Source organism: Eleutherodactylus coqui, chromosome 3 (assembly GCF_035609145.1).
Source record: "Eleutherodactylus coqui strain aEleCoq1 chromosome 3, aEleCoq1.hap1, whole genome shotgun sequence".
In the NCBI taxonomy this organism is placed as follows: domain Eukaryota; kingdom Metazoa; phylum Chordata; class Amphibia; order Anura; family Eleutherodactylidae; genus Eleutherodactylus; species Eleutherodactylus coqui.
The window spans coordinates 180,411,018-180,434,170 of NC_089839.1; the positions used below are offsets into that span (position 1 = coordinate 180,411,018).

The 23,153-nt window shown below is 46.8% G+C and overlaps 1 protein-coding gene across 1 annotated transcript in view; it reads right to left on the minus strand.

The window, feature by feature from the left end:
* The window catches only part of LOC136621256 (sortilin-like), a 44,359-nt gene extending 26,252 nt beyond the window's left edge, over positions 1 to 18,107 (minus strand). The window contains exon 1 of the mRNA XM_066596611.1: positions 17,950 to 18,107. Within this exon, the coding sequence (XP_066452708.1) occupies positions 17,950 to 18,093 (144 nt within the window). The 5' untranslated portion in view covers positions 18,094 to 18,107. The remainder of the gene's footprint in view (positions 1 to 17,949) is intronic.
* Positions 18,108 to 23,153: the final 5,046 nt, after the last annotated feature.

Here is a 23,153-nt window from a genome sequence, read left to right on the forward strand (position 1 = left end):
ATCAGCTCAAATAGCAGTTCATCACAGTCGAGAAAGGTTTTTGGTAATACAGACCAAAAAGTAATCCAGCTTGTTGCTACGTTAGTTCTATCAATCTTGGTAGACAATGGAGCCCAACCAGAGGCCAGCTGTCTCCCAGCCCCCTCCAGCCCTGCAATACAATGGGCACAAAATGTAAAGCGGAAATTAAAACTATCGATAGTTTAATGGACTGGGCACGGCTCTCCTCGGCCTCGGAAACAAGCTGTTCTTCATGATTAATGGAAAGCATCGCCATCGCGGCAAAGGTTTCGTCTTTGTAAACACGTAGTTCTGCTTTCTTCCGTCTCTTCTTTATTGACGTGCTCAGCTCAAGTCACTTCTGATGCCACTGGGGAATTACACAAGTAGCGCATAGTTAACGTTGCGGTATACTGTATATCACTAGGTAATATCTTTGATTGTCCAATACTCTTAAAATGTAGCCCTCTAGGCTTGATGCGCGATAAATGTGCTCAACCATTTTTCAATCCAGTACATAAGCAATCATGTCAATTTATTGCAGAGTGGTGAAAAAAAAAAAAGGGATTGAATGTCGAGGGATTTACTTAATATTTAAGATGTTACATTTATGTAACTAGAGATGATACAGAAGCACAGTATGGTTGGAATCGGTATGGTAGCTTATAGAAATCTGTATACTTTTATTATTTCCTAAACCTCATAACTGTCAAGTAAGGGGGTTTCCTTCTCATTAATAATTCACTTGCATTCTCGCAGCGGATGCGGGTCCGCGCCCCTGCACAGCCCTGCGGCTCACCTGCTCCCGGCGTCTCCCCTCTGCACTATGTGCCGGCTGTCGCCCAGCCTGCGCAGAGCGGACCTGGCCCGTCACCAGCGACATTTCTGTGCGGGCCTCTACAAGACCTGCACAGAAAATAGAACATGCCACGATTTCTTTTTGGCGCGTGTTTTCACGTGAACAAACCGCGGCAGTCTGCATAGGATTACATTAGATAATGCAATCCTATGGCAGCGGGCACAGGCAGAAATTCAGCGAGAAATCCCGCCGCGGAACTTCTGCCCGTGTGCAGGGGGCCTAAGGAAGTTGTTCATCATTGTGGTAACGTCCTGACAAAGGATTCTCAACAGTGAAGTGATCATAGGGCATCAGACTGCTACAAGAGTTTATTCTATTTCAAATTTAGAAAGTTGTGAGATGTGTTGCTGCCATGAAAATTGGGCCAGGGTCATGTCTGTCATGGTCTCCTCACTTCCCTATGGTCAGTTCATCACTTGAACTCTTCTTCTGCAAAGCCATGCCCTCGTGATGGATGCAGCATGTGGCTTAGCATGGTCTTGGCGAGTTATGCAAGGCCTTCCCTGAAAGATGTAGTCTGGATAGGCAATAGGTTGTTCCTTTCAAGAAGTGGAAACGTCCCATGCCATAGGCACTACTGCATCCCCATACCATCAGAGATGCAGTCTCTTGAACTGTGCGCCGATAACAAGCTGGACGGTCCCTCTGCTCGAGTCTGCAGGACACGTCGTCTGTGGTTTCCAAAAAGAATTTTAAGTTTTGATTCATCTGACCACAGAGGAGTTTTCCATTTTGCATGAGCTTTGGCCCAGAGAAGACGCTGGTGTTGATATATGGCTTCTTTGCATGAGGCAGCTTTAACATGCATTCTTATATTATGTGCTGTAGATGGTGGGATAGTCAAAGTATTTGCAATTTTACATCGAGGAACATTTTTCTGAATTTGTGCCACAATATTTGGATGCAGTTTTTCACATTGGTGAACCACTGGCCATCTTTGCCTTTGAGTAAAAGAAATGAAAAAGGAGGGTGGAGCAAGACCCAGTGAGGGTAGTGGAATATTTATGGAGTACAAAGAGTTTTCAATGATTGAGTATTTTGAATGGTGGAGGTGCTGCCAACCAGATGACGCTCCACCAGTGTGGGCGTAAGTGTAGCGAAAAGGATGTGAAAAGAACTGGTATGGAGGCGCAACACTCTAAGCTACTAGAAGATGTAGATCAAAGTCCAATGTGTGATGGTGAAAGCACTTCTTTTTTATTATTTTTTCAGAAATAAAAAACCAGCAATGGAATACGCGTTTCGGGGAAGAACCCCTTCGTCAGTTCGGCTGGATAGGACAACAGGATGCCTAGGGGTGACACGATTCCAAAGATGTATAGAATGTGTCGGAGGTCCTGTGTGCAGGAGGACAGGGGAGAGAAGCATTTGTACAAAGTACTAGCGAAGTGTAGAACAAATCTCTTATCTGCCATGACTTTCTAACCAATGGAACTGATGACCATATTTTAGGCTAGGCATGATAAGGCCAACGTCTATGGATCATACCAATGGTCTCCAACCAGGTGCTTTCCAAACTGCAACTCCGAGTGTGTCCTGACTGCCCAATCCTCCTGAGATTTCATTTGTCCTTTGGTTCCCCTCTACTTTTTATAAAGCATTTTTTTCTCTCCCCTGTCCTCCTGCACACAGGACCTCCGACACATTCTATACATCTTTGGAATCGTGTCACCCCTAGGCATCCTGTTGTCCTATCCAGCCGAACTGACGAAGGGGTTCTTCCCCGAAACGCGTATTCCATTGCTGGTTTTTTATTTCTGAAAAAATAATAAAAAAGAAGTGCTTTCACCATCACACATTGGACTTTGATCTACATCTTCTAGTAGCTTAGAGTGTTGCGCCTCCATACCAGTTCTTTTCACATCCTTTTCGCGATCTTTGCCTTTGAGACACTCTGCCTCTCTAACACGCTCTTTTTATATGGTCATGTCACTGAGTAGAGAATTGGCCCTCTAGTTTTTCATTAGTAGCACTTTTCTAGCCTTTGGTTAACCTTGTTCCAACTTTTGTGAGATGTGTTGCTTCCATCAATTTTGTAAATTTTTTTCTTGCAAAAAAAAAAAAAAGGCTCACCTTTCCCTACTGATGTGTTCTATTGTGAATAACATATGGTTATATACATATTCCTTCACATGAATGGGAAAGCTAGGTACCTGGCTTACATACTCACTGAAGCACCTGTGACAGATGGGAAGATGAAGTGCATGACAAGAGTGCAGGCAGCCACTCCTACACAAATGCATTGCATATAGAAAATGCTAAAACTTAAAGAGGCGTCGGTAAAGCTAGAGATCGGATGGGCAAGGATAGGCAAGCATAGATTTGATCAAATCGAACCTTCCATTTTTATGCAGTTAGTGTGTACGCGTGCTGAAGCCCAGGTTTGTAACTGAATGCCCATACAGTAGAGTCTTCAGTCTAAGTTAGTAGAAGTCAGGAAATTTCCCCCTGTGTATACCACAGGTTTGAACATAGCGTGTTCAAAGTCTTACAAAAATTGTACTGAAAACCCTCTCATTCTTATAAAGCAAAAAGGGGCTTTACGAAAGAAGAAAAAATAGGCTGGGCATGATGCAAGAACTGAAAAAGCAAGAGGATATAGAGCCTGAGCAACGCCACCTATTAGAAAGTAGCTTTACTATAGCTCCTATAGTGAAGCTTCCTACCAATAGGTGGCACTGCAGAGGCATTATACCATCTTCAATTTGCATTACAAATTTCCCAGAGGATCACTGCGTGACCATAACGCTCCTTACACTTATTTGGGGTTCTCAGTTGGGAGAAACAGTGCCCCTGCTGACAATTGCATGCGAAGAAGACTAAAAGAAAGAATCCTTGTGTTATGCTCCGCCCCCCAGACCCCAACTTGGCATCACACAGTGTAACAGTTTCACCTGGTGCATCCCTTTGAGCACACATTTTTACTGTGTTCTAGGGTGCATTCACATGGATGTATTGTGGGTTTCGGTTGTGTAAACAGACAGCATAATACATACTGTATTTACGAGCTGCATATACTTATACACTATTTCACCATTTAAAATACGCACAAAGATAGGACATGCCACAAGGTTTTCATTTTTTCTTCGAGAATTACCTGTGTTAAAAAAAAATTAATAAAAAAAAAGTGTGCCTACATACACTTGTTTGAATGAGCCCTTTGGAGTGTATTATATATAATATATATTTATTACAAAAACACATCACTGTGCTAGGTATACTTTACAGTGCGATCTGAGGACCAGAGTGAGTGAGGGATATAAGAGCATATTGAAAAAGGATCCCGAGGTCACTGATCAGAAACGAATGAAAGAACTTTTCAGATAAAGAGTGTTGACAAATATCCAATTTCTAACCATATATTTAATTGCCTGCATTCAGCCCTCGCTGAAGTTACATCAGACCTTCGACTCTGTGGAAGATCTCACTTGTAAAGTATATAGAAAGAAAAAAATAATCATCAGCCTCACATTGAAAATGCAGAACGGCAACCTAGGAAATTGTATATGCCTTGATATTCTAATGGATTAGATATTGTTCCCATCTGAAACGTGACCTTGTCACAGTGAAAAGTGGAAGAAAATCTTTCTAAAGTACTACATCATTTAGCAATTTTGCAAAACACATGCATGAAAGTTAAAAGGTGAAAAGGCTTAACTTTGCCTCATTTGTATTATGATGAATACATTCACTTCCCCCATACAAAAGAGTTCTTAACACAGACATCAAGGGTGGCACATTTCAAATGCTGGTTCTCTTCCAGGGAACTTTTCAAATTGGTATTTTTGTTCAAGCACATTTATCTTTTAGACAATGAATACACAAAATCTGTCGGCTTTTCAGTTTGTTTATGGGAATCATTAATGTACTTCTAAAGCCTTATTGTGCATGGAGGCCATATTATCCACCTACAGAGTCCTTCCTCCTATCCCCGCTTAGTAGGCTCCAGTGACATCAGACCCCGAATAAAAGGTGCATTTACATTGCAAAGAGGATCGCTCAAAAGATGGCTTTTGAGCGATCATTTTGCATAAACTACTACTTGGTGCTAATGCCTGTTAGTACCAATTAGTAGCGTGTGAGCCGCCAGGAGCTGTATTCAGGGAACAGACCACCCGCTGTTCTCTGAATACATTCCCTTTGTTCCGTCATGGGGCTGACCGCTAAGAGAATGCACTTCCCAGGCAGAGCACAGCATGCGGTCCAGCTGTTTTGCCGAACGATTGTTTTCAAGCAGAACTGAAAACCGTTGTTTAGCAGAAAACTGAGATGGGCACATTAACACCCAACAATTAACACTCAAAAGATGGCATTTGAGGGATCATTTTGCATAAACTACTACTTGGCACTAATGCCCATTAGTACAAAGTAGCAGCGTGTGAGCTGCTGGGAGTTGTAATCAGGAACTAGACCTCCGCTGTTTCCTGATAACTTTTGTTTTGATCTGCCGGCGGGCTGACAGCTGAGATAGGCCGCCTGCAGACGAGCGGAAATCCCGCCGCGGGATTTCCGCCGCTGAAAGTTTGCATAGGAGTGCATTAAAATACGCACTCCTATGCAGACGGCCGCGGTTTGGCCGCGCGAAATCTCGCGCGGCAAACAAACCGCGGCATGTTCTAATTTTCTGCGGGGCACGCACTCACCCGGCCGCCGGCTCCGGTCTGCGCATGCGCCGGCTGCGCGGCAGCCGGCACATGAAAGAGCCGGGGCCGCCAGGCGCGGGTGAGTACGCGCTCGTCCCTGCAGGCGCTCGGGTCGGATCGCACGGCGAGAATTCTCGCTGCCGGATCCGACCCGCTCGTCTGCAGGCGGCCATAAGCTGATACAATGTAATCAGCGGTCCCCAGGCAGAGCACAGCATGTGGTCTTGCTTATCAGCTGTTCTGCTGAACGACTATTTTCAAGCAGAACTGGAAACAGTCGTTCGGCAGAAAACTGGAAGATGGGCACATTTACACCCAACGATTAACTCAAAAGATGGCTTTTGAGCAAATTTTGATTGATAATTGTTGTGTCTAAATGGGTCTTAAGAGTTGATGCACATTTATTAAGACAAATCACCACAACTTAGATGGAAAGACCTGGACTTACATGGTCCAGAAGTTTAAACAGTAGTCTCCGTCTCGTACTGAGGTGATCTTCTAGTTTTAAGACTCTCTGTACCTCCTTTCTGCCAGTTTCAGTTCCCATTTCAAGGTGGCCACCACCATCTTTAAGACTACCTCATCACCTACAGGTTTTTGCCATCATCGCCACCTGAAGCCAGTGGAAGGGGGAGGGATGCCCGAGAAAATCTAGTACAGGTAATACGAGCCCCCCAACACTCGAATCCCGGAACAGAATTTTATTCTGAAACAGAAGGGTCGTTATAAAAATTGTGTCCTCCAATGTTCCCCTATTCCATAGTCAAGGTAGTGCCCCAACTTTACACAGCAGAAACTCCCTCTCTTCTGCAGTAGTCACTTCAATCCTCATTCACCAGTGATCACAGCAGTGCGACCGCCTCCTATGATACAAGGCATTCCCTGATTTTAGACAAACGTGCATATGGAATTCAACAAGAATTTACTTCAAGTAGTGACAGGTCACTTTTTTTTTACAGAATGCAGATCTGAAATCTGTGCCATATAGTAAATTCTTATTCGACTGAACGGGACACTTTACCGGCACAGATTCGATATGGAATAAATATAGATTCAATGCCAATATTCTGCTGTGTCAACCAATGTGTCCGTTTGACAAGTTTCTGCTAGTTTCCGTTTTGTTTAAAGTATGGACTACCATAGTGAAATAAACTATTCCAAATAGACCTGCCAAAAGTCATTGGATAGTATATAAATTATGAAGTGGCATTACGTCAGGAAGTGGCTTGGGAATGCCCACACCTGTAAACATTGTGAGGTGTTTTCTTGAGCGCGAGTCCGAAGGCTGGCCAAAGTACTCATGGATTGTCAGAGCTTGAGCGAGGTATGATGGTAGGTGCCAGATGGATGAGAGATTAAACTTATGAATTTGAGCGGGCATTCAACATTCCTCAAACCATAGCATCATTGTGTATTGGAAAGACATAGAAGCCATTATCACCCACAGGTGTTTAAGGATAGGAACCAGCAGTGTTTAGATAGAATTGTCTGTGCAACAGACAGGCAACTCTGGCAGAAATTGCATAGACATTCAATGCAGGAGGGCTCACATGCACATCCTGCAGGTCAGTACAGGGGTATTTTGCCTCCATGGGATAATGGAGCAGTAGATCAACCAGAGTGCCTCTAAACACCACAACAGACACAGCGCCTTACCTGGACTCATGAGGCTGCTAATTGGATTCTAGAGGACTGGCAATATGTGACCTAGTCCAATAAGTCATTATGTCCATTGTTTTGGTAGGGTTCATGTGTGGTGCAGATCCCATGAAGCTATGGACCCCAGTTACGAACAAGGCACTGTGCAGGCTGGTGATGGTTCCATACTGGTGTGTGGTGTCTTCTCGTGGCATGGGTTGGGACCAATGGTTCGCCTAAAATCATTGACTACTGCCCATTACGTTTCACTGCTTGGTGACCATTTGCAGTCCTTCATGTACTCCCACAATGTTAGGATATTCCAGCAGGATAATGTACAGTGCCATCATGCCCAAGTTATCCAGAATTAGTTTAAAAGCATTCTTCTAGAGAGTACCTACAAATGGTATTCTCAGCACTATCACCTGACATGAGCCCAGTGGAGCATTTATGGGATGTGGTGGAGAGTTCCATTCGCACCAGGGATTCTGCACCTACAAATATTACAGAGTTGTGGGTACCTACCCACATGGCATGGCTCAACATCCCTTCAGTCCACTTGTGGATTGGATGCCATGTTGACCTGTTGAACTTCCGTGGGCTAGAGGGGGTCCTACACAATATTAGTTCCCGTCCCATGACTCTTTGCATGTCAGTGTATACTCAAAAAGACAGAAACGAACAGAACCCGTCTCAAAACAGACTCCAAAGTGGTATTAGTTTAACTAAAGGGAGTAAACGATTCTTCTAATCTCCATTTGGGGGTTCTGTCACACAGCTGTCCTTGGCACCTGTGATGGAACCCCCAGATGGAATCCCACAGCGTAATGGGAAACATTGTGAGAATGTTCCATAACTCAGCTGATATTTAATACGTGGAAAGAAGTAGACACGTATTCTTTTTAGATTTCCAACCAACAACTTACTTTCAGGTGTATGGAGGGGTCATGTGGTGTGTATTTTGCAAGCACCGCATGAATAGAGGACAACCCCATACCGGATGCCATCACTATGGGACGTTTGTGCCGATGCCAGCACCTGGCGTGTTCATGCTTCGTGAGAAGTAGAGTAAATGCTAACACATGCACGCATGCAGGTACACACAGATGTTATCACTTATCACACAAGGATGTTGATAAGTTGTACTACAGAAAATGGAATTACTACTTTTAGCACAATAGGCACCAGCGTCAGTAATGCAATAGTGGAAAAAAGGAAATTAGTTTTTGGCGTAAGCATGGAAGATGTGTGAACAATATATTGTAAAAAACTGAGGACATTTAGTTTATCTACGTTGGGTAATATCTGTGACTAGGAATACAAAAAAAACAAAAAACAACCTCACGTTAAGGTATGGAAGGAATCTTCCATGGGAAAACCTTGAGGGATGTTATATTTGAAGCCAGTTGACATTATTAAAGGGGCTATGCAGACTGAAAAGAAAAACTACAAGCAGCTCAGAGTGGTGGCAAACCATTAAAGAAAGTTAAAGAGGTTGTCCCGCGCCGAAACAGGTTTTTTTTTTATTCAATAGGCCCCCCGTTCGGCGCGAGACAAACCCAAGGGATGGGTTTAAAAAAAAAAAAAAAAAAGGTTTCGTACTTACCCGAATCCCCGCGCTGCGGCGACTTCTTACTTACCTTACCAAGATGGCCGCCGGGATCTTCACCCACGATGCACCGCGGGTCTTCTCCCATGGTGCAACGTGGGCTCTGTGCGGTCCATTGCCGATTCCAGCCTCCTGATTGGCTGGAATCGGCACACGTGACGGGGCGGAGCTACGAGGACCAGCTCTCCGGCACGAGCGGCCCCATTCACCAGGGAGAAGACCGGACTGCGCAAGCGCGTCTAATCGGGCGATTAGATGCTGAAATTAGACGGCACCATGGCGACGGGGACGCTAGCAACGGAGCAGGTAAGTGAATAACTTCTGTATGGCTCATAATTAATGCACGATGTACATTACAAAGTGCATTAATATGGCCATACAGAAGTGCTGAACCCCACTTTCTTTTGCGGGACAACCCCTTTAACTTACCTCACCCAATCCCCCCCAGTTACTCCTGTTCCTGTGGTGTCCGATTACCTGCTGCAACAAGGACGACAGTTCGACACGGACACATGACCACTGCAGGTAATCATCGGCCACAGTGATCCAGGCAGCATTGGAACAGGGGTGGCGGGGGAAATCTGATGATTAGAGTAGATCTTCTTAAACATTTTGCCACCACAAAAAAGTTTTTTTTTTCCTGCATGGGGAACTCCATTTAAAGACAAATGTTTTCTTTCCTTATTACTTGGCCTTGCTTTTATTATAAGGCAGACTGGCATCTGATATGGGGTTATGTCCTATTCATCTGATGCGGGCAAAATACAGCCCACTGTGCCATAACTAAGGAAGTCACTGAGATGTCTTTATATACTGTCAATTTTGATGAAGCCCTAAGGCTAGAGACTTGTCGGCAGCGTCTAGAAGGTGTGATGCAGGAGAGCATGGGATGCTGAGGCGGTGGTGAGGCAAGGGGCACCAGAGCTATCTGCATAAGAGGGGTAGCGAGGATTCCTGGCTCTAGTAGGCAAGTTGTGGAAAGACGCACACGAGTTGAGTAACCGTCTACAACCCCGGTAGTGAAGGACTTGTATACCGACAGTGGCAGCTGCCAAGGGAAGATAGGGATACCACAGCTACCAAGTTGGCTGTACTGGCCATTATATCATCATTATAAGAATTGACCTTACTATGGTGTTCCCTGTGGCCATATCGACCAATGCGGGAAAAACTTGTTGGTTGTAACCGCCAGGCATTTGCTCTTCCTTTGCAACAACTCTGTTTTGCTGTTCCTTTGGCTCTAAAGAACCAGGGCTAAAATGCAACAGTATATCATGCCAATGGAAAAGCTGAACCTATAAACTCAAGAGTGTTGACTGGGTATGAGGCCAAACATTTGATAAGCACTATATGTAATGAACATGCCCAAGGCTAAAAGGACTCGAATGTGGGTTCAACTGCATTTACTAGTCTGGACTAAAGGGTAAGGGTGAGGTGCAACCTGTTTTGTTCAAGAGCAAGAGGGGGCAAGAGAATCCCCCAAGATCTCATAGGTTGACAAGAATTTTGAGGGTGTAATGTATAATATAGTGTAACATTTTCCACTTTTTGGTATGCAGTAGCTAAAGGGTACGTACCCACAAGGCAGGAATGCTGCAGAATTTCCAACCCATGGGAGCGTACCCTGAAGGGATTTTCCAGGCAAAAACTATATATGACCTATCCACAGGATAGGTCATTAATAGTTAATTGTTGAGGACCCGCTGTTAGGGATACCCGCCAATGAGCTGATCATCCAGGCCACTACCCAGAAAACAGATTTTAAAAAGTCTTGAAGGGGGTTTCCAGGACTAAGATATTGATGACATCCTCAGGCACTGTTTAGGACGGGCATCTCATAGATACTCTTTAAAAAACAAGGGCGTCTCTTGACTGTATGCTTCCATATATTAAGTAATTCAAGATGATTAGAATAACTACAATAGAAGACAAGGCGGTTTTCTGGGACCAAGATGCTGATGATTAATCCCGAGGATAGGTCATCATATCAGATTAGTGGAGGTCTACAGCTTAGGACCCTCACTGATCGGATGCCTGAAGTGGCCCAGTTGAGCGACATGGCCAATTCACTGCATACCAGGCACAGCACATTAATTTCATAGTGGCTGTTTCTGGTACAGCAACTCAGTACCATTCTCTTTGAATAAGACTGAGTGGCTCTTGGACCATGTGACATCACAGGCCTGCAAAAAGGCCACCAGAATGCTGTGGCCTCTTCAATCAGCTGATCAGTGGGAGTCTTGAGAGGCACTGATCTGATAATAACCTATCCTGAGGATAGGTCACCAATATCTTAATCCTGAAAAATCCCTTTAAGTCCTTGATGTAGTACTTCTGTCACTCGAATAACTTATTTTATGGAACCATATATTAAAGAGTTCCTCTTTATAAACAAGGGCATCTACTTAAAGCGGTTTTCCAGGCATAAACAATTGATAACCTACCCTTAGGACACCTCATCAATAGTTAACCACCAGGGACTTGTCGCTAGAGATCCCCAGCGACCACCTGGTCTGCTGTCAGTGGGAGGAGTGCCCGAGCTGGCTTCATCCCCATTGAAATCAATAGGACTGAAGTGTATTACACTTCTGTGTCAGACGTGGGGGTGCCAGAAGTGTAATAGCCAGCTTCTGCTCCCTTTGATTCCAATGGGAGTGAGGCCGGCTAGAGCCCTTCTCCTCCAGTACCATATGGAGCTACACTAACAGCTGGTTAGATCTGGGGATCCTGAGGATAGGTCATTAATGGGTTTCCCCAGAAAACCTCTACAGAGCCTTTTAAGGACGCCAACTTATTCCACAGCGCTTTTGGGTAATTTACTACACCCCCCCCAGCAAGCTGAGTACTCATTTTACCGACCTTGTGAACCTTAAACCATGAGGGGATTTAACTTGCAACCTTCAGGTCGTGAGCAAGAGCTTAGGACTGCATAGTGCTGCCTTAACACTCTGCGCTATACTAAGCGGTGGCAGCTGGGATACACGTAGCGTTATGTACTGGCTATGTAGTGGATGGATTTTCCAGGCTAGCTAGAGAGGGTCTCTGCTGTGGCTCACAGAAAGGGTCCAAATCAGAGATGTCCTTATGAATGTAGGCTCTCTTTATGAGGCCGCCCCTTCAGATGTGAAATTAGAAGATAAAGTAAGCAGAAAGGAAAACTATTAGATCACCCCTGGTTCAATTTACAAAGTCATTGTTACTCTGCAACCAAAGTGTAATTAGAAACGTTTGTGAGGTGCAGAAAGTTTTGCCACATTTGTTTCGCTAGCATATGAATCCTTCTTGCATCCATAAGACAGGCGCTGTTATTACATTACAACAGGATTTCTTACAGGCACGTGCAATTAATTGAATGTCCTTTTTAAAATGAGAAGGTGCTCAACAGAGTATCACGACGTTAGGTACGCAACAAGCATATTATGCAAATTGCTCCTAATTAATTCACAAAATTCAATTTGTCTAGCCCATGCTAGTAAAAATGTGCTATGTAAACTGCAAACATAATGATGGATTCATTGTAAAAGGTACAAAAATACTAGACTAAACAAATAAATATTCAGCCTTCATCTTATTTCCTATGGCTATACAAAGTCTAATAACGGGACCATTATTCTGGGGATCTTCAGCCACGGGCAGCTTATAAATAGTGCATTCACTTTACTTACATAATGGGTCCCCTAAGGCTACATTCACTTGGCTGCCACTGGTTTTCATTCTTAGGCTCCGAGGACTGAGCCGAACAGAAAAACCTGAGGTGCCGGATCAAGACATTGCCGAAAGAACCCCATTAACTAAAATGGGGTCCGTACGGCTTCTGGCATAAGGTAGAAAACATTTCTGGATGAAACTGCGCAGCATGCTGTGTCATTTGAGATTTCATGCTGGATCTGTGCCAGAGGCTCAAAAACAGAGCCTCCAGCGTAGATGTGAACCCAACCTAAGGGTACTGTTGATTGAAATCACCATATAAACTGCAATGCGAGTCATTATTTTCCCAATGGCAGAACTGCTGTAGTGAAGCCTAAAGGGGTTGTCCACTTATCTCTTGATGACCTATCCTAAGGATACGTCATCAATAGGTGATTGGCAGGGGTCCACCACTTAAGACCTTTGGTGATCAGCTGCTATCCAGCCTGCACAGAGCCAGACAAAGAGCTCCATACATTGGGCAGTGGCCTAGCAAATTCAGAGTTTTCCAGAAGATTCTTCTTCATTATGGTATCCTGCATAGGCGACACAGAAATCCCCGGTCAGTCACAACAAGGCTGTGTCTCCTCTTCGCTCACCTAAACAGAAGTAATGACTCAAAGAGGTCACTCCTCCCAAACAGCTCCACCTGTTACCCTGTCCACAACTGGCGTCAAGAGCAGAGCTGTGGATGTTTCAACTCCAGACAGGGTTCTCTGTCTTCGGGCTTATTCAGACGTCTGTATATCGGCTGATATATGCTGTCCCTCTCTGCAGAGGGAGGAGGTGAGCCAGGCACAGTGCACTGAGCTCCCGCCACTCACCACTATTTGCAATGGGAGCATTGGGACGTAGCGCTGCCCCGTCCCTCCCATTGCAAACAGTGGCGAGGGCCGGAGCTCAGTGCACTACTCCCAGCCCATTCCGCCTCCTCCCCCTGCAGAGAGGGACAGCGTATATCGGCCGGGCGTGAATACCTGACTGATATACGGATGTCTGAATAAGTCCTTAAAGTGTTTGTTGCAAAGCTAGCTACACGAGTTCTCAATGACAAGCTGTGGACTTGGGTCTACTGTAAAGAAAAAAAAAGTTGGACTCAGCTGCGTAAAAGAAAAAAACAAAAACACAAAGAAAACAAAACACATTTCTTACACACACCTTTTTTGATATTAGTAAATCCATAGCGCCAAGAGCAGAATCCAGAGCTCAGATCTAGGAAGAGGAGGAGGGGGCGTAAGAGGAGAGGTACTCTTAGGTCTTCTACCTGTGTCTGCCGCCCTCCTGCTATTCCGAGCAGACACTGGCATTGCTCTGCTCCTTCTTTATGAATGTACTCGTTGTTTCTCTTTTCTACCAGCAATGCACTAGTTAACCCTGCTCATGGCTCACACCCAAGCTGCAGCTTAATTGGTAATTACCTCCCTATTTAGCCGAGCTGGGAATCCTCCATCTTTGCCTCAGACACTCAGCACATCTAGGTCGCCTGTCCTAGGACTTAGTCTATTTGAGCTGTATTTGTTCTGTGTGCCCGTTCTTATCAGGACGCTTAACCTGCTTTCAGGGGCAGGGGTCTTCCTCATCTTCCTAATTAACTAAGGGTAAGATTCCCCATCTGAGTTTGCCAGGCAACTGAGTTCATCTGCCAGCCAGACCAGGACTGGTCCAAAAGCCAGGCTGGTTGATGAGCACAGTGCGTCCACTGTCGCTATCCGTAACAATAAGCAATCACAAATGCCACAACAGGCGGAGGAGCGGTTCCAATGTAGGCAGAAACGCAACCATTTTGCTCCAGAATTATGAGAAGAAATGAAAAAAAAAAAAAAAGTTCTAGCCCAATATTACTTGTCAAAACAATAAATGTGGGAAATTGTTGGCCTCTCACTTAAAGCTCAACTTCTTGAATCTAGCATTCAACATCTGATAGGTTCGTTAGATTTCCCTTTTATTGATCTGACCTAACAGATATAGTGAATAGCTTTAGGGACCATTACTTGGCCCTACACAATTCGAAAAACGATCCTTTTGTGTTCCCAGGTGCATCACAGCAAGTCCAAAGGCTTTTACAAAATATCAGTCCACCCACCGAAGACCCAGACAGAAACTCTTGACTCTGATTACAGCAGAAGTGCTAGAACATATCAATTCCCTACCAGCCAGTATATCACCAGGCCAGCGAGTATCAGACAATACTAGAAGGGTTTTAAATCTCGCATCTAGGAAAATCCCTGCGGTTCTGCCATCTGTGGATGCCGAAAAGGTGTTCAACGGCATAAACTGGTGGTATGCATTTATGGCCTCGGGGAAAAAAAGGACCATATCATCCGGACATGAACAGACCCCATAACCTCCCTAGATAATGTACTAGAGGTCATTAAAAAGGTTGCTCAGATCTCATAAAATAAATATGCAGAATTTTACCTCTAAACATTTCTAACAATCTACTACACTGCCTACAAAATAAACACTTGGCTGGCACTTTGAGGGTATTGGGTATCTGGGCACGGCGATAACTGCTTTGAATAAAATCAACAGAATTTGGAGCCTTTGCTGAAGGAATCTCAGCGACTAAATTCAAAATATTGTGGTTGGGAAGAGTGGCTGCTTTCAGAGGGCTTCTGTTGCCCATATGAGTCAGCTATTTTGCACTCTTCCCGTTGAGCTGCCCGGACATATCTTTACAACTACGAATCGAGTGTTATCCCAAGAGAACCCCTGCCTAGCTAGTAAGATACAGATGGGTAGGAGGTCTGGGCCTCCCGGAGATTCACGGCTATTGTCTGGCTACATAGATTTCCCAACTAGCTCCATAGCGGAGGCCGAAGAGACAGAAATCTAGAGACTTACCCCAGCATCCAGTTTCATCTAAATCACTACTTGTAATTCCTTTATAGGACTTGCCCCACTTTCCTGCCCCTCTCCACTAACCTATATAACTCTAAGGCCTGTTTCACACAGGCGATAAAAATAGTTTGATTTTCATGCAATGCAAGGGCACACGAAAACGCAGAATTAGGCCTCCCTCACACAGGCGTTTGTAGATGCTCACCTATCAGGCGCCCTCCGGGTCCCTCCCGCTGTCCTCCGGCGTTCCTGCAGGCTTGCTTGCAGTTGTCAGCGCCCACAGAGCATCTCTTGTGGGCGACGAGGATTGAAAACCCCGCCTTCAGCAGGAGATTGCTCTGATTGGTTGTCGAGCGCTGACTCAGCCAATCAGAGCTTGGTGCACCAATCATTAAACTCCGGAGAACAGTGAGGGACCCAAATGGCGCCCGCTAGGAGAGTATTGTTTTTGTGTTTTTACGTAGTGTAACTAGGGCATTTAGCACTGTCAAAGACGCAGTACCAAGCCTCGCCGCGTTTTCAGCAGCGCTGAAAATTGACCATTCATTTCAATGGGCGACGCACCGAGTTGCTGCGCTTTCAGTGGCCGTCTGCGCCCGTGTGAGCAGTCCCATTGAAAAGAATGGGGGTGTTGTACCGCGATTAGCAGGGTGCTGAAAGCGTGTGTGTGTGTGGGGGGGGGGGTTCAATGGTTTCCTTTACAAGTGCAATGTTTTCACTCATGCGAGGTTGTGTGGGAAGAAATAGATTGCAGCCAGTCCCATCTTTCTGCAGTTTGCTCTTTTTAAATCCCTCATATTTCCCTATTGAGCCTTTGATTTATTGCAATGCACAAACTTACGATTTTTGTGCGATGCGCTTCTAACATTAGAAAGTCCTATTGTCATTCTCGCGAGAAAAAAAAAACAAAAACGCGAGCAGCAGCAATGTTTGTGGGTAAAAGCAGCGCTGACGTTCAAAAATCTCGTGAAGATGCGATTTTGCTGCAGCGATGATGCGATCGCCTGTGTGCAACTACTCTAAAGGCTTGGATAAGGTTTCACGATCAGGCAAAGCCCAATGGTGTCCTGGCAAGAGAACGTACTGCAGCACGCGCTTCCTTACCCAAGTATCTCTAGGTGGTCCCACAGGGGGCATTTCTACCCCAGAACAATTACCGCAGGGCGAGCCTCTTAGGCCTCCGTCACACTGGTGAGAAAAATCGCAACAACTTTGCTGATGAGATCTGAGCGTCAGCGCTGCTTTTTCTTGCATAAACACTTCTTTTTACGATTGACCAAAGGAGTTTAAAAACGCACTGCACGAAAATTGCAAGTTCGTGCTTTGTGATGCGATAAAAAGAAAGCTCCACAGGGAAACATAAGCAAGAGAAGAAAAAAAAAAAACACGCAGAAAGAGCATGCCGCATTTTTTTTTTAACGCAACATCGCAAATTGTTTCAGAATTCTGCATTTTCACTTACTCTCGCATTGCGCAATTGTATCACAAGTAAGAAGGATGGTTTCACATCTGCAGCGGGGATTCTATTTTCATACATCATTTGGGGAGCAGGAAAGGGGAATCGCCTGGCGGACCTTTCAGTCCGCAAATATGAATAATTGGACTTTTAAAAAAAATTTAAAAAAGCTCATCTGTACACGCCAGTGCGAATCAGCGGTGTTGGAGCAGTCTCACATCTGCAATGACGGTTCGTGGCAGATATGGCTTAGCATACCGGAAGAAAAAGCGCTGCAGCCGAGCGGGAACTCAACGGACTCCATTGTAGTCAATGCCGTTCCGCGCTTTTTCTGTCCCGAGATGGAGCTGTTCGGAAAGGAGAACCCGGGGGGCAGATGTGGGGCCACCTTATATGCTGCGAGGGTCACGCCCACAAGGTCTCACGCACGCGCCCATATGCGGTTTTGGTCTGTTAAAAATGTGCCGTTTTCAGTGTGTGTATTTTTGGTGAGCACGCAGGTTTTTGGTTTTTCTTTACTTCTATTTTGAGGCCAAATTCACTGTTTCTCACACGTACAAAGAAAAGACAACAAACAGCACGGCGGGCCGGTTGATGTCACTTGTTTCCTGTCTCCAGGCAATATGCATAAAAAAAATTAAACAAAAAAAGCCCCCATAACCCGGCACCTGTGAATACAGCTGCCGCTGCGCACTTTTCGGGGTCCCATAGCCTTTGAGGGCCGAGTGGATGCATAAAACATTGCATTTTTAAAATTTCCTGCTCTGACGTTGCATATAAATGCTGCGTAAATCCATGTATACAGCGTTCATTACGCTCCCATAGAGAGCAATAGGGCTCTGCCGCACATAATATGCGGTAAAATAGAACGTGCGTGTGAAAAAAAAAAAAAAAAAGCCCCCGTACATCAGAACGCGCCACTTTAATTCAATGAGTCCATAAATATATGGTCAGAAGATACACTGGTGAATGAGCCCGTACCCCATCACCCTAAAGTCACAGGGGTAAATATATCACACGTCGTGACATCAGTAACAGTGCATAACCCTAGAAGGGTCAGCTGTATCTATAGAATTACATGATCTCATTCCTCTAATACACAGAAGAACAAGTGGGGGAAAAGTGAGCAGAAAGCAAGCAGAGCTCTTACAGTGACTACCAGGCGTGCGGCGTGTGAATGGTTAACAGGACTAGCCCGTGACGTCAGCACACCCACCTGCTGCTCGGCGCCGTCCCCTCCCGCCTGTTCCCTGGCGGTCCTTGCTCCGTGGAGGAGAAGGCTCCCCGCATACCGTCCGGCGCTTCCGAACCCCTCAGCCACCCTTTCGTCCACAGGCCGCCACAGCTCCCGCGGCGCCATCTTGTCACGCCTGAGACATATATTGTCAACACTTCCAGGGAGGCTCCTGATTGGCTGCGGCGCGTCAGGCCAAAACAGTGATTGGCTGAGGGAGAGGACAGCAGGCGTTTGCTTGACTTACCTGCCACAGGTGACACATCCCGCCGGTGAGTCACGTGACAGAGCGGGACGTGGCGCGGCGCTGACCCGGAATGGCGCAGCCCGTCCTTTAGGATACTCTGTAGCATGGACATATTGGAGCGCTCAGCCGCTTCTCTGGGTTATATGGGATTGGTGGCAAAGGTGTATTTCTGATCGCCTGGGCGAAAAACCGCATTTAAAACCGCACGTGTGGTCAAGCCTAAGCTTATTATGGGTGCAGACTGGTGTTAGTACTCAGCCTGGGCCACAGGGAGCTGCAGAACTACGAACTCGTCGCTGTCACAGGTGTCTATGCTGCCTGAGGCAAAGTGTGAAATGGCGCCTCTGGCCAAAAGGAAAAACACTATTTTTACAGGCTTTGAAAGTGAGAACACACAAGATGTGGACCAATGAGACTTGTCTGCAGTGACAGCAATAACGCCCCAGTAGTGGCCACAGCCATAAGGGCCTCCCTAGTAATAGTGGCCCCATTATTGGGCCTCCCTAGTAATAATGGCCACATTATTGGGCCTCCCTAGTAATAATGGCCCCATTATTGGGCCTCCCTAGTAATAGTGGCCCCATTATTGGGCCTCCCTAGTAATAGTGGCCCCGTTATTGGGCCTCCCTAGTAATAGTGGCCCCGTTATTGGGCCTCAGTAGTAATAGTGGCCCTGTTATTGGGCCTCAGTAGTAATAGTGGCCCCATTATTGGGCCTCCCTAGTAATAGTGGCCCCATTATTGGGCCTCCCTAGTAATAGCGGCCCCATTATTGGGCCTCCCTAGTAATAGTGGCCCCGTTATTGGGCCTCCCTAGTAATAGTGGCCCCGTTATTGGGCCTCCCTAGTAATAGTGGCCCTGTTATTGGGCCTCAGTAGTAACAGTGGCCCAGCTATTGGGCCATAGTAGTAACAGTGGCCCAGCTATTGGGCCATAGTAGTAACAGTGGCCCAGCTATTGGGCCATAGTAGTAACAGTGGCCCAGCTATTGGGCCTTAGTAGTAACAGTGGCCCAGCTATTGGGCCTCAGTAGTAACAGTGGCCCAGCTATTGGGCCATAGTAGTAACAGTGGCCCAGCTATTGGGCCTCAGTAGTAATAGTGGCCCCGTTATTGGGCCTCAGTAGTAATAGTGGCCCCGTTATTGGGCCTCAGTAGTAATAGTGGCCCCGTTATTGGGCCTCAGTAGTAATAGTGGCCCTGTTATTGGGCCTCAGTAGTAATAGTGGCCCTGTTATTGGGCCTCAGTAGTAATAGTGGCCCCATTATTGGGCCTCCCTAGTAATAGCGGCCCCATTATTGGGCCTCCCTAGTAATAGCGGCCCCATTATTGGGCCTCCCTAGTAATAGTGGCCCCGTTATTGGGCCTCCCTAGTAATAGTGGCCCCGTTATTGGGCCTCCCTAGTAATAGTGGCCCTGTTATTGGGCCTCAGTAGTAACAGTGGCCCAGCTATTGGGCCATAGTAGTAACAGTGGCCCAGCTATTGGGCCATAGTAGTAACAGTGGCCCAGCTATTGGGCCTTAGTAGTAACAGTGGCCCAGCTATTGGGCCTCAGTAGTAACAGTGGCCCAGCTATTGGGCCATAGTAGTAACAGTGGCCCAGCTATTGGGCCTCAGTAGTAATAGTGGCCCCGTTATTGGGCCTCAGTAGTAATAGTGGCCCCGTTATTGGGCCTCAGTAGTAATAGTGGCCCTGTTATTGGGCCTCAGTAGTAATAGTGGCCCTGTTATTGGGCCTCAGTAGTAATAGTGGCCCAGTTAGTGGGCCTCAGTAGTAATAGTGGCCCAGTTAGTGGGCCTCAGTAGTAATGGTGGCCCAGTTATTGGACCTCAGTAGTAACAGTAGCGCAGTTATTGGGCCACAGTAGTAATAGTGGCCCAGTTATCGGGCCTCAATAGTAACAGTGGCCCAGCTATTGGGCCTCAGTAGTAACAGTGGCCCAGCTATTGGGCCTTAGTAGTAACAGTGGCCCAGCTATTGGGCCTCAGTAGTAACAGTGGCCCAGCTATTGGGCCATAGTAGTAACAGTGGCCCAGCTATTGGGCCATAGTAGTAACAGTGGCCCAGCTATTGGGTCTCAGTAGTAACAGTGGCCCAGCTATTGGGCCATAGTAGTAACAGTGGCCCAGCTATTGGGTCTCAGTAGTAACAGTGGCCCAGCTATTGGACCTCAGTAGTAACAATGGTCCAGCTACTGGGCCTCAGTAGTTACAGTGGCCCAGTTAGTGGGCCTCAGTAGTGACAGTGGCCCAGTTAGTGGGCCTCACTAGTAACAGTGGCCCAGTTAGTGGGCCTTACTAGTGACAGTGGCCCAGTTAGTGGGCCTCAGTAGTGACTGTGGTCCTGTTAGTGGGCCTCAGTAGTGACTGTGGTCCTGTTAGTGCGCCTCAGTAGTAATAGTGGCCCTGTTAGTGGGCCTCAGTAGTAATAGTGGCCCAGTTAGTGGGCCTTACTAGTGACAGTGGCCCAGTTAGTGGGCCTCAGTAGTGACTGTGGTCCTGTTAGTGGGCCTCAGTAGTAATAGTGGCCCTGTTAGTGGGCCTCAGTAGTAATAGTGGCCCTGTTAGTGGGCCTCAGTAGTGACAGTTGCCCAGTCGTGACAGTGGCCCAGTTAGTGGGCCTCAGTAGTGACAGTGACCCAGTTAGTGGGCCTCATTAGTGACAGTGGCCCAGTTAGCGGGCCTCATTAGTGACAGTGGCCCAGTTAGCGGGCCTCATTAGTGACAGTGGCCCAGTTAGCGGGCCTCAGTAGTGACAGTGGCCCAGTTAGTGAGCCTCAATAGTGACAGTGGCGCAGTTAGCGGGCCTCAGTAGTGACAGTGGCGCAGTTAGCGGGCCTCAGTAGTGACAGTGGCCCAGTTAGCGGGCCTTAGTAGTGACAGTGGCCCTGTTAGTGGGCCTCACTAGTGACAGTGGCCCAGTTAGTAGGCCTCACCAGTGACAGTGGCCCAGTTAGTGGGCCTCAGTAGTGACAGTGGCCCAGTTAGTGGGCCTCAGTAGAGACAGTGGCCCAGTTAGCGGGCCTCAGTAGTGACAATAGCCCAGTTAGCGGGCCTCAGTAGTGACAATAGCCCAGTTAGTGGGCCTCAGTAGTGACAGTGGCCCAGTTAGTACGCCTCAGTAGTGACAGTGGCCCAGATAGTGGGCCTCAGTAGTGACAGTGGCCCGGTTATTGGACCTCAGTAGTTACAGTAGCGCAGTTATTGGTCATCAGTAGTAATAGTGGCCCTGTTATTGTGCCTCAGTAGTAATAGTGGCCCTGTTATTGGGCCTCAGTAGTAATAGTGGCCCTGTTATTGGGCCTCAGTAGTAATAGTGGCCCAGTTATTGGGCCTCAGTAGTAATAGTGGCCCAGTTATTGGGCCTCAGTAGTAATAGTGGCCCTGTTATTGGACCTCAGTAGTAACAGTAGCGCAGTTATTGGGCCTCATTAGTAACAGTGGGCCAGCTATTGGGCCTCAGTAGTAACAGTGGCCCAGCTATTGGGCCTCAGTAGTAACAGTGGCTCAGCTACTGGGCCTCAGTAGTAACAGTGGCCCAGTTAGTGGGCCTCAGTAGTAACAGTGGCCCAGTTAGTGGGCCTCAGTAGTGACAGTGGCCCAGTTAGTGGGCCCCAGTAGTGACAGTAGCTTAGTTAGTCGGCTTCAGTAGTGACAGTGGCCCAGTTAGTGGGCCCCAGTAGTGACAGTGGCTTAGTGGGCTTCAGTAGTGACAGTGGCCCAGTTAGTGGGCCTCACTAGTGACAGTGGCCCAGTTAGTGGGCCTCACTAGTGACAGTGGCCCAGTTAGTGGGCCTCCCCAGTGACAGTGGCCAAGTTAGTGGGCCTCACTAATGACAGTGGCAAAGTTAGTTGGCCTCACTAGTGATAGTGGCCCAGTTAGTGGGCCTCACTAGTGACAGTGGACAAGTTAGTGGGCCTCACTAGTGACAGTGGACAAGTTAGTGGGCCTCACTAGTGACAGTGGACAAGTTAGTGGGCCTCACTAGTGACAGTGGCCCAGTTAGTGGGCCTCACTAGTGACAGTGGCCCAGTTAGTGGGCCTCACTAGTGACAGTGGCCAAGTTAGTGGGCCTCACTAGTGACAGTGGACAAGTTAGTGGGCCTCACTAGTGACAGTGGACAAGTTAGTGGGCCTCACTAGTGACAGTGGACAAGTTAGTGGGCCTCACTAGTGACAGTGGACAAGTTAGTGGGCCTCACTAGTGACAGTGGCCCAGTTAGTGGGCCTCACTAGTGACAGTGGCCCAGTTAGTGGGCCTCACTAGTGACAGTGGCCCAGTTAGTGGGCCTCCCTAGTGACAGTGGCCAAGTTAGTGGGCCTCACTAATGACAGTGGCAAAGTTAGTTGGCCTCACTAGAGACAGTGGCCCAGTTAGTGGGCCTCACTAGTGACAGTGGACAAGTTAGTGGGCCTCACTAGTGACAGTGGACCAGTTAGTGGGCCTCACTAGTGACAGTGGCCCAGTTAGTGGGCCTCAGTAGTGACAGTGGCCCAGTTAGTGGGCCTCAGTAGTAATAGTGATGTTGATCACATGTGAGGATAATCTTGTGAGGATATTCAGGTGGGCCTCTGGAGGATTCAAGCCCATCCATGTCTTATATGTACTGTATGGCCATTAATTTAAATAGCCATTGGGTGATACTATATTTTTCCAGGGAAATGCTGGGATGATAGGAATTTTCCCTGCAAAATCCACTGTTTACCAGAAGACTCAGGAGTTGCACCCACAGCAGTTCTCATATTAAAACTTCACAGAGGGCTATAATGGGACTGCATTTTAGTGACCTTATTACAATTGGAATTGCCAGTCTGACCGTGGTTCTAATGATCCAAAGTAATAGCACCATAAATCCCTATAATGTGGTTAGTTTGGGTTATTAGACCCACAGAGGCCCCAGGACTTGCAGCTATAACGTGGTTACTAAAATGTGG